This window comes from Diadema antillarum, unplaced genomic scaffold (genome assembly GCF_040938485.1).
Source record: "Diadema antillarum isolate AM-2024a unplaced genomic scaffold, OU_Dant_1.0 seq00000920_RagTag, whole genome shotgun sequence".
Classification (NCBI taxonomy): Eukaryota; Metazoa; Echinodermata; class Echinoidea; order Diadematoida; family Diadematidae; genus Diadema; species Diadema antillarum.
The window spans coordinates 70,926-89,808 of NW_027271772.1; the positions used below are offsets into that span (position 1 = coordinate 70,926).

An 18,883-nucleotide genomic window follows, 5' to 3' on the forward strand; every position below is an offset into this window, starting at 1 on the left:
ACTGTGGGCTTGAAGGATTGTACCTTGTGTAATCTTCAAAGACTTGGTGACCCAGTCTGTCCGTGGGGTAAGCAGCATCAGAGCTGTATTCAAGTGCAAATTGTGAATTGATATGTGACAAGAGAAATATTAACCTTTGTGCCTCATTGATCCAAGACTAGTCTCTGGCAAGGCATACAATGTATCTTTCACATTTTTGGCTTTCACTACTTCTTATCTTTTTATCTGTTCTTGTAGTTGATGTAACATGGGGAGACCTCCAAATCTAATATATTCTGCCATGATTGAGACTGTGGCTTCATTCTGGAATACATATCCGTCTGATGCATTTATATTTTTATTTTTCCATGGTATACACAATATGACATTTGTGACGATGGGCATTTTAGGATTCAAAAGATTATTTTTGGGAAAACTTCATTGCCTTTTACACCACTGGGTATAAAGCACCTTGAAAACATGCGAACGTATTTGGGCCACCAAAAATATCTGAAATTTAAATTCTGTCGATTTTGCACATGCTTAGAAAGAAGAAATCTTCTGATATTTAACTTTTTTAAAAGTCTGTATTTTTGTATTTTTTTTCCACCAAATTTGGGTAGCTGTTCTTAGATGTTTACTGGTGTGGAGTCTTCATCGTTTGTCTGCATTTGCAATGCTATGTCTTGTCAAATTATCACAATTTCAAGCTTTGTGATTTTTGAATCGGGTGTGTTTTGGTATCCTTCCTGTGTGGTTTCACCCATACGCTTAATACAATTGTATGTCAATATTAAGAGGGGATACCATTAACCTTGTGTAAGGTTCCTTCTTCTTCTTTGGTGCTTGTTTCTGTTTTCTGTATGTACAAAGTATGTGGGAGCCTCTTCAATATTGTGCAATGACTATATCTGCAAATGTATATAGGGCCAAGGTATTATGCCTCTATGGTTTAAACAGTTTGTGATTCTGTTTTCTTGCGCTTGTGTAATTAGCACATGCGATGCAATGTCGTCGGAAAGTTCTGCCCAGATTTTTGGACGCGTGACCAGGTGTGGTGACATCCAGGCCAAGATAGAAATGGACTTTAATGAAATATTAATATGAAATTGACACGTTTTCAGCAAACTATCATGGGCTTCATATTGGGGGGGGGGGGGGAGAAAACTTATAGATTATTCCTCCTGAAGGATTTTGAATTTTTTACATGGCTAAACTATTGCTGTAAAAGCTTTTATTTTTGAGTACAGATATTATCACAAATGAGGAGGTCACAGACATTTTTGCAAGATGTTGTTTTTTCGCAATTGGACACTGAGGCTATCACTCTCACTACATACACACAGCATGCACACCCAGCAACCAAGACACTGCAATCTTGCGCTTGAGGTTCGTTGATGAGGAAGAATGCGCGTGACATTAAACATACTAGCATGAGTGTATCTGACCAGCCATAGCCAGGGTTTCGCCCAGGCTTGGAAGGTGCCAAATGCCACGAAATGAGCATGTTGATATTTGCACGCCGCAAACGTTATGCGATCAATATCAGATGGCGACATATAATTTTCATGTGTTGTTGGAGTTGTGGCCCAAGAGTGATTCACAAAATTCATGAAAATTAAACCCACATGAAAATAACAGCTTTTACAGCACTTCATTTCAAGTCATGCGAATTTAAATGATCTATATTCCTGACAAAATGTCATCATCTCCTACAAAGTGTATGTTATGTGGGTTCGTGAGACTACTTTGAGAATTCAATCTCTCAACTGAACAAATGAAAGACTAAAATAATGATTTTTTTTTCTTTTTCCTGGAAGAGGAAATGTTTTAGTCATTCTAACTCGAAAAGTAGAATTGGGTTGATGTAAAGTTTGTTTAACACTTCAATAAAACAAATAACAGAACATCCAAAGTGCAGGGACATTTGAAATAAAGTCTGTACACATGATCAAATAATGCTACAGACTACTGCTGTAAGGCTAGCATCTTAAGTTTATTGGTTCTAGGTGGAGTTACTCCAGAAAGGTACAACCTCACATACACTGTAAGCCCAGAATTTGTCAACCCAGGTACTTTGGTCGTTGAAACTAACCATTTTCCACAAGTCTTTCTGCAACAATAGGCTTATTGTGCAACATTCACAGGGTAAATCAGAATCTATTTTGTGTGTTAAGGGAATGGATGAGTCCACTGAGTGAAACTAGTCACACTCTGCAGTAGGCTAATTTGATTGCAATAATTTATTAATTATTTTTTAGCTGATGATGATATTCATTTTAATCTTTGATTTCTTTATCTTGTTTTGATTGTATTCTATCATGTGAATTTAAAAATTCATTCATGTAATTGTAAGTGGAAATTCAGTCATCGATTCACAATTTGTATATTGATTTTTATTAAACTTGATACTACATATGGCAGAGTCACAACTTGGTTCTGTTGTCTAGATATGCAGAAAGTGACTGACATAAAAGAAACGAGTGTGTTACATGTACTCTTGGACAAGAAATTTGTATAATTGTCTTTCAGCATCATTGAAAAGTCTTGCAGTGCAATCACAAAAACAGTGTTGTGTTTGAGGGACATATGTCAGAAATATTTCATTGGAAATGACCAGCTCACATAGAAGTGATCTTGACTGTCTTCTAAGGGCCTTTTGTGTGTATATAATGCACAATACTTGACTAATGTGTGGCACTGAAAAGGGTTGGCTGGCTTGATTTTTTATGACACATACACGTACGCTAATTAGTATGTGTGGGACTGAAGAGACCTTGTGCAATGTTGTCGGTTGTCTACTTTTATTTCATGCTTTACAGGGTGTCAGATTGATAGTGTGACCATCTAAAGCTGGATAAACGTTTCTTTCAGTTAATTATGTGCAAAAAATTATTTTTCTCTGTGGCAGTCTCATGCAATGTGACCCGCTACAACAAAAGGATCCTAAAGTCGCTGACGGGCGAGTCAAGCATGGCCCAGAAAAATGCTATTTTCAGGCCTTTCCTTTAATCATTTAGCTTCGAAATTTCGGCAGATGATAGAAGATGCATTAGACTACGAAATTATGTAAAAACAGAAATCTGAACGTTTTGACAGATTTTGGTGATCTGACTTCAAACTCGATTTTCTCGGTTCACCCGTCCGCGACTTTAGGATCCTTTTGTTGTAGCGGGTCACATATGTGGTGTACCATAGGCCTATACACTGTACATGTACATTGTACATCTGTGGTACAGTACTTACTGTATTTGATGTTTTGTGCGTGCAAAAACTGATATCTGTCCAGCATGCAGATCTAATTTATGCATGTTATGCTATGTGATATGTACAGTAATATATGAGAGCAGTCTGTGATTGTGATTTTACTGAGCATGGAGTTTGAGAAATTATGTCCAGTGCAGAAGCAGAGACTCCAACTCTCCCGTTTTCGACGGGAGATCTCCCGCCGAAAACCCATTTTTACAAAATCTCCCGTTCTCCCGTTTGAGATTTAATTTCTCCCGCCCTGGCTCTATGTCTCCCGTTGGAAAGGATTTCTTACTTATTGCTACTGTATGTTGAAAAAAAAAGAAGCCTTAGATAGCACCAGAGAGCATCTAGAATCCTAGGAACTTCGTACTTCGCACACATCAACTCGGAGTCTCCCGTTTGCTAGGGGCTTCAGGCGGGAGAATCTCCCGATCAGAAGGTGTTTGGGGTTGGAGTCTCTGCAGAAGTTATCATTGGCTATTGAAATACATACTGTGTAGAAGGTGCAAGAAATGTTGCCTCGCTGAGCAGCAGGTTTGTGTAAACATCAGTGCTTGTAGCTATTGGTTTGATTGCTCCAAGTTATACAATCATGGTTAAATCACTCTTAAAGTGCTGTTCTGCTGAATAACAGTTGCTGAAATTAACCATGTTTGGTAATCAGGAAAGAAACGAAGGAAAATATATATCACAATACTGTAAAACAAGAAATGTTCGCGTGCATTTTAATTTCGCAAATTTCGCAAGCGCCAAGATTCGCAAAATTAAAATGCACGCGAAATTAAAATGCACGCGAAATTTCTTATCTGCACTGTATGCATTGAACGCAAGAGGCAATTCGCGAAAATTTCTTGCCACGAAAAAGGCCGTCAGCTCCAATTTGCGAAAATTTCGTGCCGCGAATATATCATGTTTTACAGTATTCATCTCTCTCTTGCTCATTCTTGTATGCTGAACTTGTCGATGTAATATTGAGATGTTGTTTTCTGTCCTTTGAAGAAAAAAACAACAACAACAAATGAGTGAAGTCACTGTGGTAAATTACCAGGAGTTGTAGTTTCATTGTACGATTTTGCTATTGTCAACAGATCATTAAACTCATACAGTCTTGGTGTTGGTTCTGGGTACTCTCAGAATTGACGTCGTTATCAATGTAACCCACACAGAAATTGCATACTCCTTCATTTGTCACTACAAAAAATTAAGTTGCTATAACTGGCTCTATAATGTGCTTTTACCCGTTCTGTACTGAATTCTGAAATGCCCATAGGCCACCAGGTTCCCGTACAGAACGGGTTAAGATTGACTCTTTCAGTATCTCCTTGGGGTTGACCTGGTCTGTATTGATTATGCCCTAGGGCACTGCTTTCCTTTTAAAAGAGAATTCTACAAAAGAGATGAATATCTCTGGTATAGATTTTTATTTCTCTGCTACTTTCAATTTCTAATGTCATTCCTTCCTTTCTGTAATTAAAAAAAAAAAAAAAATGATCGATCGATCGATCAATCGATCAAATAATGATGTTAATACTGCTATGGTATACAATATCTCATCTGCAGGCAGAATAACCAATGTACACAGGTGCACATATTCATATGCTAGTATTTATGCCAGTATGTGTTGGGAGAATGGTTGTAATTATATTTTTGTGTATTCTTCAACACATATTGCAGTTTATTTATTCATTTTATGTATTTACTTATCTTTTAACTATTTATTTTTTGTTATTTGTTTATTTATTTATTCATTTATTTATTTATTTATTTATTTATTCATTCATTTGTATTTATTTGATTATTTATTCATATATTATTACATGGGTATTTTTTATTTCAGTAACCTGTAGATCTTAAAACTCAATCATGCTACATTGTATACTACTGAAATTCTACAACGTATGAGCTTTGACAAGCCATTGGTTGATAATTAGTGCCAGGATTCCCAGCCGATAGCATGATGTACAATGTACCAATTTTTGTATTAACCTTTTTGGGAATTTGGCGGCCCTACATCAACTTTTAGTGGCCCTGGGCCACCACTAACATTGCACCCTGACTATGTATGAAAGGCATTGGTGCACAACATAAATTACATGAAAGTGTTAGGCACCAAGAGAAAGAGAGTTCCTTTTAATAGGGAACCTGGACTGCATAAAAAAGATTAACACTTGAAACACATACCTGCATTACAAACACAAATGATAAGAACAAAAGAGAGTTGACCTACATTGTCTTGTGAATATAAATCATTGTACTCCCATAGCGAAATAAATGTGGTCTGCAGATGGTGTATGCTATTCGGGGGTGGGGGGGGGGGGGGGTAGAAGAAAAAGGGGATTTCATTTAAAATCACGCTTATGCACTCCAGCAGTGATTGCCCGAGGCCAAATTGGGCTATTGGACTTTAAATACTGGCCTATCCAGTGATTTTTTTTATTGTTTTGTATTTTTTTATGGACACTGTACAAATTTGGGCGTTGTACATGTTTGTCCATTGTTGAATCGTATTTTACATGGTAAATTGCAGATGACCTTACAAAACAGTTTCTGTGAAAGGAGTAAATAAATTGTAGAGTAGCCAACAAGAATGTTTTATAAATTCTCTATGAGGTGATGTTTAGAAGAATCTGTAGAAACCATTTTATAGACGACTGCTGGCACTTCTCTGCTATGGGTCTGGGTACTTGGGAACCGAGAAAGGGTGGTAGTGTAAAAGCTGGCAGAAATATTTCTGAAATTGCTAGAGTTAAACAAGTCTTTCATTTCCCTTTCTCTATAATTAATTTATGTCATACATTGTAGGTATACAGTTTGTATATACTCTTTTTTTTTTATTGGTCAGTATTGTCTTAAAGCAGTGGTCTTACACAAAGTCATGAAAGTAGGATTTGTAATTTTTGGTTTCAAATTTATTTTACACATGGTGTCCAAAATTACAAACAGTTTTTGGTAAAATGTCTTGCATATAATGCATGTTCTTGTATTCAGTCAATGCATTTGTAGGGATACAAGTGTCATGATTTCAGTGTAAGAAATCATGCATTTTGTCGATATTTATCATCATGCACATATTTTTAAAGAGTTTGTCACCTATAGGTATTCTGTGCCTGTCACCTATCCAATTGATGCATTTTCTCTATTTTTCTTCTCTTTTTTTTTAAATTAAGATGACAGGGTCATTTGTAACTGATCACAAGATGTATGTGCAAGCATGTTTTAAAGTGTGCATGGGACTCGTGGACACATGAAAAATGTAAAGTCAACTAGGTATTTTGGTAGCATTTACAAGGAAATGTGTTAACCCTAAAAAGGCCGGGGGGGGGGGGGGGGGGGGGGGTTTGAATCAACCCTCCCCCGGCCACAGAACACCCAAAAAAGCCCGGCCTGGTTAGGGTTAAAATTAATGAATCCTTGTGTCAAGCTGTTTTTATTGCAACTACTTGACAAATTACCCTTAATCAATGTTTAATATGCACCTATGTATTCAGTGGATTAGACCCGGCCTGTCTAGTAATCAGGAGATTGTTGGTTTGAGTCCTGTCTGAGTATGTATGCCCGTAATTTTTGTCATGGCTGCTACTAAAACACTGAATAATCGGTGCTTGTTGTATTAATGTCGATGAAGAGCAACTTGTCAAACGGTTGCAAGGAAAATGTGCATATGTATTAAAATGTCGCGTGATAGGTGTAAAACCGAACAGCAACCTGTCAGCACATTAAATCAGGAAATTGAAATTGAGATACTGTGTACTTAAGTTTATACTAAATAGATTGTGACTGCAGATGGCACTTACCGATTGGTCTTGATTGAATAGACTGGACTAACAGTGTATGACATCTCTTTTTTTTTTCACACTATGTGTGTGTCAAATGATCATGTGTTGCAAAATATTCAATCAAACTGCAGTAATCTTCAAGTGAGAGGTACCTTTTATATGAATACATACAATCATGTATTAATTTGTATGTTGTATTAAACAGGCAACTCGACTTTTAATCTTTGGATGAGGGGATACTAATAGCACCCATTACATTTAGTGATTGTTCATTCATTCATTCATTCACTCATTTCTTTCTTTCTTTCTTTTTTTTCTTTCTTTTTTTTTCTTTCTTTCTTTCTTTCTTTTTTTTTCTTTCTTTCTTTCTTTCTTACTTTCTTTCTTTCTTTCTTTCTTTCTCTCTCTCTCTCTTTCTTTCTTTCTTTCTTTCTTTCTTTCTTTCTTTCTTTCTCTCTTTCTCTCTTTCATTCTCAGCCCACTGCCTGCACTGAATGATCCCTATTGCATAAAAAAATTAAACTTACCAATTGATCGTGAACAGTCTGCCTGCCTTCAGAATGTGGGTGTATAGCCAAGACAGGTTGTTAGCCAGTCTTCCAATATTTTTTTGTAATCTTGCCGAACTTATGTGCCTGAACTTGACCAGTTCATTCAAGATGGGAACATTTATTTTCAGATTCACTAGCATAACACCAAGAATTATGTCAGATCTCTCCTCACAAGTGTGTGATGTGGAGGGAGAAAAAACAAAACAAAAAACTACTGTATGAGAGAAAATATTGCTGTTTTTAGTGCCAGAAGGGCCTTGTTGCCTTGTGAATAATCACCTCTTGAATCAACTTTATGATACATCAACTTTGTGATATGGCTTGTTTTTGTCAGTATTTTGCCATTGTGTGTGAAAGAGGGGTGCCAATGAAGGTGTGTTTAGTGTAGGTATCATACAAGAAAGTGGCATCAAAGCCATTCCAGTGTTTTGACATACCCAAACAAATGTGAATGTAGGAGTGTACACATGTAGTAACCTGCAAGTATTTCTGTCATTCATGCATTTGCCACGTACTCATGTCTGCATTTAACAGGATTTCTAGTCGAGGGTTCACTAAATCGTAGGAGGCATAGAATGTATGGCAGTTTGGTTTGAGTCTGATCTTCTATATGAAATAAAATCTTAATTTTCTTTTCAATTCTGTTCCAAACCAAAGCTATCGTTTGTAGGAAGCAAATGTGTTGTTAGTGCTCTGTTGTTGTTTTTTTCTTAAAAACAACAAAAACAAAAGCTTTGTTATGTGAGATTTTTTATGTCAGCTTTAAGTAGTTCAATTTAGTGCCACCGAGAAACCATCTCTTTGTAAAACCAACTCAGATATTGGTGTATGGGACTGGTTTGTGACATGACTAATATTTCCATCAAGTATCATTTAGATATTTGATTTTATGTTTTGTATTTATGAAACATTCAAACTTCCAAGTATTCATGGCACCTTGCCAGCCTAGATGTTACTGTGAGGTATGTAGAGGAATCTGTTTTATGTACGTAGTGTATATCGTTGTGCCATTTTAAATTCATGTGGAGGGTGATAGTACAAGTACCTTGGTCAATACTGTGCAAATGTTGCCTTGTACTTACAACCCATAACGTATTGCTGCAAAAAACTAAAAATTTCAGGTTATATTTTTGTTGTTTTAAGTTTCGAACACCATACAAAAATGTAATTAGAACACCACCTATCTACTATCCATTTTAACTCTTGAGTTTTTAATGTATATGTTTTGACATAGGACATTTTACATTAACGTAATATCTATTTGTCCAATACAGAATTTGTTGGTATGTGCTGAATGTACAAGGCAGAGAATCTTTCTCTTGGATATAATTATTTCACCATGCCCCTCTTGGTTGTAGACTTTGTAATACATGGAAAAATTCCCCCACAGCCAACTGTAATATGTATCAGCTGGTACTTGTAATGAATGCTTGTTTAAAACAATATTGATATAACACACTCTTTTGTTATACATTGTAACAAAGTAAGTTCTCTTGCCCCCCCCCCCCCCCCAAAAAAAAAAAAAAAAAAAAAAAGAATGTTAAGTTCAATGTATTCATTGTATTTTTTCTCTTAGTAAAAATCATGCTTATATGACAAATTTTCAAAATAAAGTTTCATTTTCACAGATCCAAAGAGTTTGTTACAATGTAATACAAGAATGTGAGTCTGATGGATAGAAATATCTTTGTTGCGAGTAAAAGATTAGTTCATGATTTATGAAGAATATATGATGTGCCACGTGACAAGCAATACCGAGAATCAAAGGAATCAGTCATTTTAACTTCTGAACTTCCTGCCATGATTCTGCTTGAATTAGATCTATATATTTTTATCGGTTTATCTATCTAAAGTCAGTTTTACAAGCACAATAATTTGTAATCAATGCATGTCGCATTCTCTGAGGGAAATGCCCTAATTTTGTCATTAAAATAAAAGAAGTTACAGTATTGTATTTGCATGTTCATCACCTCTTGGCTTTTATCTGGTCACAGTTCTAAAATAAAACTTACTGCTTTAATAAGTGTAATACATGTATGTGCATTGGAATATACATGTACATGTATTTGTAGGAGTTAAATACTAAGGGCAAATTAGCTGAGGTTTGTCATGTGTGTATGCATGTATGTTTAACATGTTAACTTGATTCCTTTTAAAGAATAAGAATGAAAACAAAAACACAGATAATTGTACAAGGGGTCTTTCTTTCAAATGTCTTTATTTTCTCTCGAAATAGATGCAGCTCTGCCTGGGCATTTTACAAAATGGGGTTTGTGCGTGAATACTCACTACAGCAAAACAAAGCCAGTTTGCTTCCCTGATAAATTCTAGTGCAAAGGCACTCTTAAGAATTGATGTAATCATCCAAGTTCTGCAAAAAAGAAAAGAAAAAAGAGAGGATTTTTTTTTGGTTTTCTTTTGTTCCTGGAGTACTGTGCATCTTGACATCATACAGCCTGCATTCATGGTGCAAGTTCATGAATAACGATTCTAATGAAATAAATATACAATAGTGGACAATCATGACAATTTAAGTCAACCAACACAAGTACTTGCATTCAATTATATAATGCTCCCAAAGAAAGAAAAGAAGAAAGTAACAACAACCATTATTAAAAGTGAGTGTCCTAGTTTTTATAGTGGATTGTGTGCTGTACTTTCCACTAAAAGGGGCCACGGTTCAAAATCCTCCCCCAACACTCAATACAACCACAGCACACATGTCCAACACTCCCATCTACTATTATCTTTGGTATAAACTGGCAGGCCAGGAAGAAGCTGCATGACATTGTGTTGGATTCTTTTTCCTTAACTCATGAATGAAAAAAATACATTGGAACCTCTTGAAGAAGAGGAACAAAACCCTCTTGTAACAAGGTGATCTTGTCAGTCCCAACTCTTTATAATTCTTTGTTTTCATGCCTTTATACAGGGCTCAACACTAACGGTGGCCCAGTGGCCCGGGGCCACCAAAAATGAAAGTCGGGCCACCAAATTTAAAAAAAGGGCAAATTTGGTGGCCCGCCTCGGGCCACCAAATTTTTTTGAAAAGTATGTCGATAAATTCGTAACTTTTTGCGCTGGAAATTAGCAGTTAAATTTGTTTAAAGGCTGGATGAAAAGGACTGAATGAATGCCTGAGAGTGAGTGTTGCAAGTTTGTAGAAGTTTATTTATGAGTAGATATGTCCAACTTCTAATTCTTACTATCATAAATCTTAAATATTTGACTCATCAAAAAAAAAGGACTTTTAATGTTTTTTATTTATTTATTTATTTTTTTTCGGGACACCAAATTTTTCTCTCGGGCCACCAAAAATCTGAAATTTAGGATTTTGGTGGCCCCATTGGGCCACCAAACAAAAAAGTTAGTGTCGAGCCATGCTTTATATAATAAGACACCTGGGCCCTGTTTTATCAGAAGAAATAATAGATCATAAATTTCCTTACAACACAGGCTGCCATAGACTTACATTAGAAATCAACTTTACATGACATTGTATGATTAATTATAACTCTTCATAATACAGGGCCCAGATATAACAAGGTAATTGTCACAGCTTTTCGAATAGGTCCTCACTATAATGAGGCTCACCTGCATTAAGTAATGTTCAGTCTGGCTGAATATTCTGCTGTAGGTCCAATTTCTATTCCTGCTATTCAAACAATGCTGAACATTTTGACAATCACACACATGATTTTGGAACAGCCCCATCCACAAAATGACTTGTTGATAATCAGCATTCAACCACAGGTTCTATGTAATATCGTCGCTGGGGCGATAAGACCTCGTATCTACAAAATGTCAAATGTTCAGGAGAGCCAAAAAACATGGCGGCCAAAGCACTGTGGCGAATGGGATAGCCTTTCCTTTGACGGGCTGTGGTGGCTTCGTTTTTGGAGTAAGACAGTTGGGATTTGGACAGGACATCACTTAACCCATTATTTGACCATTAATCCAAAAAACTCATTTTCACCAAAATTGCAAATACAAGGTCTTATCACCCCAGCGACGATATGCTCTCTCCTTCCACCTCTAGCCCAAACCTCAAATAAACCTCTATGTATTTTAGACTCACAAGGGTCTCGCTTGTGTGAAATTGCAGTAGAATTTGAAAACACAAGACTCTAAATTACAAATGAACTCCTATACGGAGTTGCAAGACTTTTACAGAACTTGCACCTGAACCGCAGTTTTGTTTGTCCACATTATACAATAAACTTTACCAATTTACAGTAAAGATGCAGCATCCGTATTGGCATGGTAAACATTGTACTGTAAATTGTGCTATTTACCAGGTAAAATAGTTCTATATAATGTGTTTTGCCTTTTCATTGAGGAATGACAAAAATACTGAACAAACCTCAAAGCATTTGTTTTCTTTATGATATATAATATAAAAAACACAGTATATTTTTCAACCATGTATACACACACACACATCACAGCCTGAAAATGACTTTTCTGACACTGCCATATCAATGATATCTTTTGAGCAAAATCAGGGCCCTGTCTTATAAAGCCTTCAAATCAATCACAAGTCCCCAAATCAATCGCAACTTGCATTGAAGCTCTCAAAAAACTTGTGATTGATTTCTATCACAAGTCTTTATAAGACAGGCCCCAGCTATTCCTGATTCAAACACTGATTTATGATCTACGGAAGGAAACAAAAAGTCAGTATTCAACTTGAGATGTGCCCTTTTTGAGACATTTCTGGCAAGGTGAAAAATAAAAACACAACTCATATCCACTGTGCAATAACATCAGTTGCCACTTCAAACTACCAAGTGTGTGTTTCACAATGCTGAGGCAATGACAGTTACATATTTATACTGTATGATCATTTCACACAACTTGGAATCAAGTTTGTTCACAAAAGCAGGCAAACGTCCGCAGTTTTTTACTTAAAAAACTGATCCCCAGAGCAAAACAAATGTTACAACTCGTCATCCATACCCACACAAACCAAAATATTTAATAACAGAGTATTTCACTTAGCAAAAATTTACAATGATTAAAAAATCAAATCCAGGCACAAAGTTTGATGACACCCAGAAGTCTATCACCTGGTCGGAACTTGTGGGGCTACAGGAAAAATGCAACCAGCTGATGCCACTGATGTATAGGGATATTTGGCAATCAGTGGTGTATAATGCTGTTGAGCAACGTTGCTTGGTGTGCAAATGTTTGGCGAATAACAAAAGAAATATCAAAATAGAGATTATGACTACACAAAGCACCCATTTTAGCAATAACCAGAACATTACACTGTTAGCAATGTCTTTTAATAATTTCCATCTAAGCTGTGTATGTGAGGCTGGCAATTTTGTTCAGACAAATATTTCTATGTTGTGTCCTTTTTGAGGTTTAATACAGTATTGGGGGGGGGGGGGGATAGAGTCGATCATGCTGAGTATGATCACTTCAGTTTTTACCTCATACCACATGATTACCTTTAGTGATCAAAACTGATCACAATTCCATGACTTTCACAGTTATTGTACAATACAGTGTATCTAATCAGTTACTGCTAGCTCAACAACGAACAAAATTGGACAAAATTGAACCACGGTCAGCACATGAGTAGGCCTACAATTAAAACAGTACTCAATATCCACATGTTTCATGATTTCAAAATTAGTATTAAAATTCATAACCCTGTGAATGGAAATAGCTCCTACACTGCCACAACACAGATTAACTACTTGGATTTAATAGTGATATGCTACAGACTATTTCTAAACATCCACTCCTCATGGTACCATAAAAAATTTTGTTTGCAAGAAACTACACATATCTTTTTGGTCAAGCATTAAAATCCTGCAATGTTAAGACTTCCCTTAAAGAAGCCAGCTTTTGGGGGAAAATACACATATATAATACAGCTATAAAAGTAATGATAACATCATTACACTAACATATGCGACTGATTTTTTTTCTTTTACTATCAAAAGAAAGAAAAATCAGTTATATAGTTTTAGAAATAAGAGACAGCTTTGCTCTGCCAGCAGATTCATAAAATACTTCTGTGCATGAATACAATTTTCAAAATGACTTTGGAATGGACGGATTCATACAAATCTGCATCAGACCAATTAAGCTTGGAACTAAAATATGAAAGACTTGAAAATTCAGCAATCCCGCTGAAAATCATCCCATAATATTCACTTTTACTAGAATACTTAAAAGAAAACAAATCCATGCGTACAAATGTAACAAACGTGACACTCATCATCAATGTCAGCCTATACACTGGCTACACTGGAGTGCATGTTCAACTTTGGGGTACAATACTGGATGGCTGTTATACGGATGCATTAGGTTGTCACGACTCGGTCGTTCTATACAATAAGCATAACATGGCTCTTTATCAATGCCAATTGAACTGTGAATATCACATTACATGCAATATGCATGAACAGGTCCTATTGTTGAATGTATATATCTCTCCCTCTTCCTCTATATCTCTCTTTCTATTCATCTCTCTCCCCCTCTGTTTCACTCATTCATTTCCTTCGCTCTTCTTGTTTCTGTATCTACTGTAGGGTTGGGCCTATAGACTGATTCGGGTTCGTTGAGGGCAGCAGACAATTTGTGGCACTGGGCGCAGCGATTAGCTCAAATTGCGGTGTCCCAGCCTACCCCCCCCCCCCCCTCCCCCAACCCCCGGGCAACATGTTTACCGCGCACTTGTAGCAGGAGTACGCGCACTTGTAACAAAGGTTCGTGCACTCAGTACGAGACGCCTATTGGCTAAAACAACCATGCATCAGTTTTTCATTCCATGCGCGTGCTAACGTAGGGAGGGGGGGGGGGGGGGGGGGGTGGGGGTTGACCGGGACACCGCAGTAATGACACTGCCCATGCCGATAATACATAAACCGCCTCACAGAATCGGCCTATACGTCAAATATTCTGCAAAGTTTTTCATATTTGCAAATTTCGTGAGTGCTGCAATTCACGAATTTAAAAAACATGCAAAAATATTAACTGTGATCCTGACATGAATGTGATGTACAGTACATGCATACATTTCCCTGTTCAGTACTGTACTCTACAATCCCGAATTTGATCACCGTGAAATTGTCCGAAAGTCCCGATTCACGAAAAATTAGACTTGCTATTTAAAATGTATGGTATATACAGTATTCATCCCTCTTCTATCTCTCCTCGTCTTTTTCTCCATTGATCTATTTACAGTGTATTTCTTTCTCTCTACTCATCTCTCTTCCCCTGTCTCCTCTCATTCCTTCTGCCCCTCTTTCTCTATCTCTCTTGCTTCTCTCCCCCTTCTCTCTCTCTTTTTATCAATTCATTTCTTTCTCCGTATCTCTTGAGATCTGGGGATGGGCATCAAAATTAGCAGTTTCTATCTCTATTTCATGCAGAGAAACTTAAAACAGCTCACTTTGGTCAAATCGTGGAAGCACAGGATTTTTTTTTTCTTTCATTTGTTCACTTTTGGTTTTGTTTTTGTTTTTTTTGCTTTCAGGTCCTAATTTTTTCTCTGAGAGTTTCTTTCAAAATGCTGCTCTGAATTATGATGAAATATTACAAAGAAACAGAGCAATTTCTCATCCATGTAGGGTTGCAAAAACAAACAAACCAAACAAACAAACTTTGTGATGGGTTTCTTCTTTCATAATGAGCTTTGGGTATGCTGCATGCCCCTTTCACAACATGGACGTTATATTTTCCTGCAACTGGCGGCTCATTACATTCATGTGATGAAGGTTTCAGTAAAAGATTAAAGGGATGGTACAGTTTCCGTTGAGATTGGGCTTGAGGTTTCCAACATTTTTTGACGGTGATTTTGTGAGGTAATGAGAAATATGAAATATGAAGGAGCATTTACTTATGATTCTTACAGGAATGCCAAGTTTATTTGATGAAAACTGGTTTTGAAATGGCTGAGATATCCAAAACAAAGTGATCCTAATAAAAGATAGGACCTGCCTTTTATTAGGATCACTTTGTTTTACTGCTTTTGGATATCTAAGCCATTTCAAAACCGATCTTCTTCAAATAAACATTGAATTCCTCCTAGGATTGCATGTTTTTTAAGATTTCATAAAATGGTTTCTATAAGTATCTCGCAAAAAAGTTACTCACCTCAACTAAAACTATACTATCCCTTTAGTTCCTCACCATGTCCAAGTTGAATTTTATAGATATATATGTGAAATCACATGAACAGCATGGTAGATGTTTCACTAAAATTGGACATTGAATATGAAACAGAATTGTACAGTTTCACCAAATAATCACACTGGTTGCAACTATTAACTTACAGAATTGGAGCTGACAAGAATGTCACTACCTGATCTGTACACAAAAATATTATTACAAAAATATTTTTGCTTGTTTTCCCCCACGGGCCATATTTACCAGTTCATCATAAGCCTACAATAATTAGATTGAAAGGATATTACATTTTTTCTTTCCTTTTAATTTCTTGCTCAGTTTACTCTGTATTTTCATGGAACCTCTACCACACTGTTTATCCGATCTTACTCCAGTCAATACAGCCAATTAGAACGTGGTGTGTAATAGCACTTGACATAGATAACACAGAAAGTGGAATGCTGATCTCTTTTGTAATAAATATGACCTCTTAGAGTCTATCTCTGTGATTGCACAGGATGCCTATATGTGACCCTGCATCACAAAACCAACTAAAAGTCGCCAGACATGGATTTTTTTATTAGTTATGTGCAGATTCTGAACGAGCAGACTTTAAGCTTTAAAATGATGTATAACTCAATTCAACTGGACTCTCCTAACCTATCTAAATACTGAAAAGAAAGCACACACTCTGGAAAGGGTGAACTGAGAAAAGAGGCTCTGAAGTACAGGGCCTATTCAAGCGCTAAATTTTTACCAAGCCGTGGTAGATGTGCGATGACTGGAACAAAAAACAGGATGTAAACCACGGGAGCAACAACAATGGATGGATTATCAGATTAAGCTGAAATCAAGCATGCTTATTTAACACATCCTGTAGATGATTAACGCCAACTTTCAGAGCAGTAGAATTATCCTTTCCAAAGTTACTAGAGTTGAAAGTGAAGAGTATGGATAGGGTTTTTAAGAAATGAAAAGGGGACACTAATGACACTTTTCTGCCAAAAAGTGTTCGAGAAAAAATGCTAAAACACAATTTAATGTTCGTTTTATGATCCCAAACTTTAGTATAATGTAGAAGAAGACTTGCTTTTTCAGAAAATAAGAAAAACTCAATATTAGCTAGGTTGACCCAATTCACCTTTTTATCAGTCCTCTTACAAAATCGGTGCATGCGACTTTTTGTTGGTTTTGTGATGTATTGTCACATATCGTATCAGAGGGTGTATCAGATGTCATCAAGACTAGTTTTTACTGTAGATGCTTGACAGACTCTGTGTGAGGGGATTGAGCTCAGAGCGGTCATCTGTGCTCTTGAAGGTCAGCCGGTCAATCTCGCTGAGCGGGAACCCATGCAGCCAGAGTTCCTCGTCCTCCCCGATCTTGACCTTGCGCGTCAACTTCGTGCGCTCGAACTGCAGGTTCTGCGCCAGTGGCGTCTTAACCTTCTGTACCGGCCGCCGCGACCTCTGCTTGCCGCTCTCGTCTGTCATGCTAATGGAGCTAGATCTCCGTCCGATGCTGTGGTCTTCTGTCCCAACACCCGCATCTTCCTCATCCTTGTCACCCTCTTCCGTTGGGCGGGGCCCCTCCATGGTGTCTGTTCTCATCTCGCTGGCGGGCAGCGTGCCAATTCCCTCATCGTCGTCGACGTCCTCACTGGTGGCATCGCTCTCGTGGAAGTAGCTATGGAGAAGCGCGGCAGTGCCCATGCGCGACTCACGGAATTTGGCCGGGTCGTAGGACGACGAGTGGCTGGTGGTGCTGCGGCCAGGCCGTGGCAGGACCGGAGCGTGGTGACCGATGTCGGTGGTCTGCGCCACGCTGCTGGCCGCGTCCTCGATGCTGCCGACGGAACTGACGTTGTCCAGCGTCGTCCTCTCCATTGGCAGCGATGACTCGCTCCCGTCCACCAGAACCTTCTGACCGTCCAGCAGTAGGAGGGGCTTGGTCCCCCGCTTGGAGGTCGATGTGCTGTGCCGTGTGCTACCCGGGCCCTGACTGCGAGCGTCACACGTCTTGTCATGGAGGGTGTGGTATGCCCTTGGGGTGGGGTGAACCAGACGCTGTAAAGACTCTGCTGCTGCCTTCTTGGCATCCCTTTTTCTCTGTCTTCGAAGTTTCTGATAAAGAAATATGAGGTAAACATATATGTTAGTGTACATGTTACAGGAAGAAGTTATAAAGCTATAAAACCATGTGGAAATGTATCATAGGTACACATATATCATTCAGACCGAGATACTAGCATGTTAAACCATTTCTGCTCCTGCCAAAGCTTTACCCTAATCAGACCAAGCTATTTTAGCAATGCTTAATTCGAGGGGAAGCGGATCTGGCCAAATCACTCATCTGGATGGGCGCTGCATGGTCCCCACATGGCCGGATAACAGAGATCAGATTGTATATAAAGAGGATCTCCTCTTCCATGGCATCAAAGGCACGCTGCCCCAGGATCCTTGGCCCCCTCCGACTCACCTCCGCCTCGATCTTTGCCACCCTGGCGTTTTCCAGCTCCTCCGCCTCCCGCTGCTTGAGGGAGGCACTCTTGAAGCGGTGGTGGGGCAGGAGCTTCTTCAGCTGGCTGTGAAGGCTCTGCATCGTACGCTCCTCCTGGGGGGGATAAAGGCAGCAGGAGAGAGTGAGCGGAAAAAGACGAAAAAGAAAAGAACAAACAATGATGAAAGGGAGTGTGGATCTGACATTCAAATGGATGCTACACACATCCACACATACTGTACATACAATCACACGCACTCACATGTCCATACATCCATACAGTATGTATTCTCAGGCCCTTCGTGCAAAGCATGTGCTCTTGATTAATTAAGCATTCAATTGACTCCTTGAATACTTGGGCAGATGTATTATATGTTGTTGTAGCAAAATCAGTCCGTCCTCAACGGGTTAAGATATTAAAACTGTGGATGTCACCTAAATCTAATGCTGTATATGCCATGTATTTAATAGTGAGCCTAATTCTTTGTGCATCAGAAGTTCCGGAAAATTTAATGAGTGGTTGACTTCACGATTGTGGAGTACAGCATTGAATGGAGAAATGTATGTGTGCATGTCACATTCATGTTTGGATCAAACTTAATACTCTTGTGTGTTGTAAAATCTGCGAATAGCACCTGACTGGCAAAATTTGCTAAAATAAAAACTCAACAAAATATGTGGCATATTTCCAACAGTAAT

General features: G+C 38.0%; 1 protein-coding gene across 1 annotated transcript in view; it reads right to left on the reverse strand.

The window, feature by feature from the left end:
- Window positions 1–16,929: 16,929 nt before the first annotated feature.
- Window positions 16,930–18,883, reverse strand: part of LOC139741320 (uncharacterized) — a 34,441-nt gene continuing 32,487 nt past the window's right edge. The window contains exons 12-13 of the mRNA XM_071651906.1: window positions 18,164–18,298; window positions 16,930–17,808 (exon numbers count right to left, since the gene is read on the reverse strand). Of these exons, the coding sequence (XP_071508007.1) occupies window positions 16,930–17,808; window positions 18,164–18,298 (1,014 nt within the window). The remainder of the gene's footprint in view (window positions 17,809–18,163; window positions 18,299–18,883) is intronic.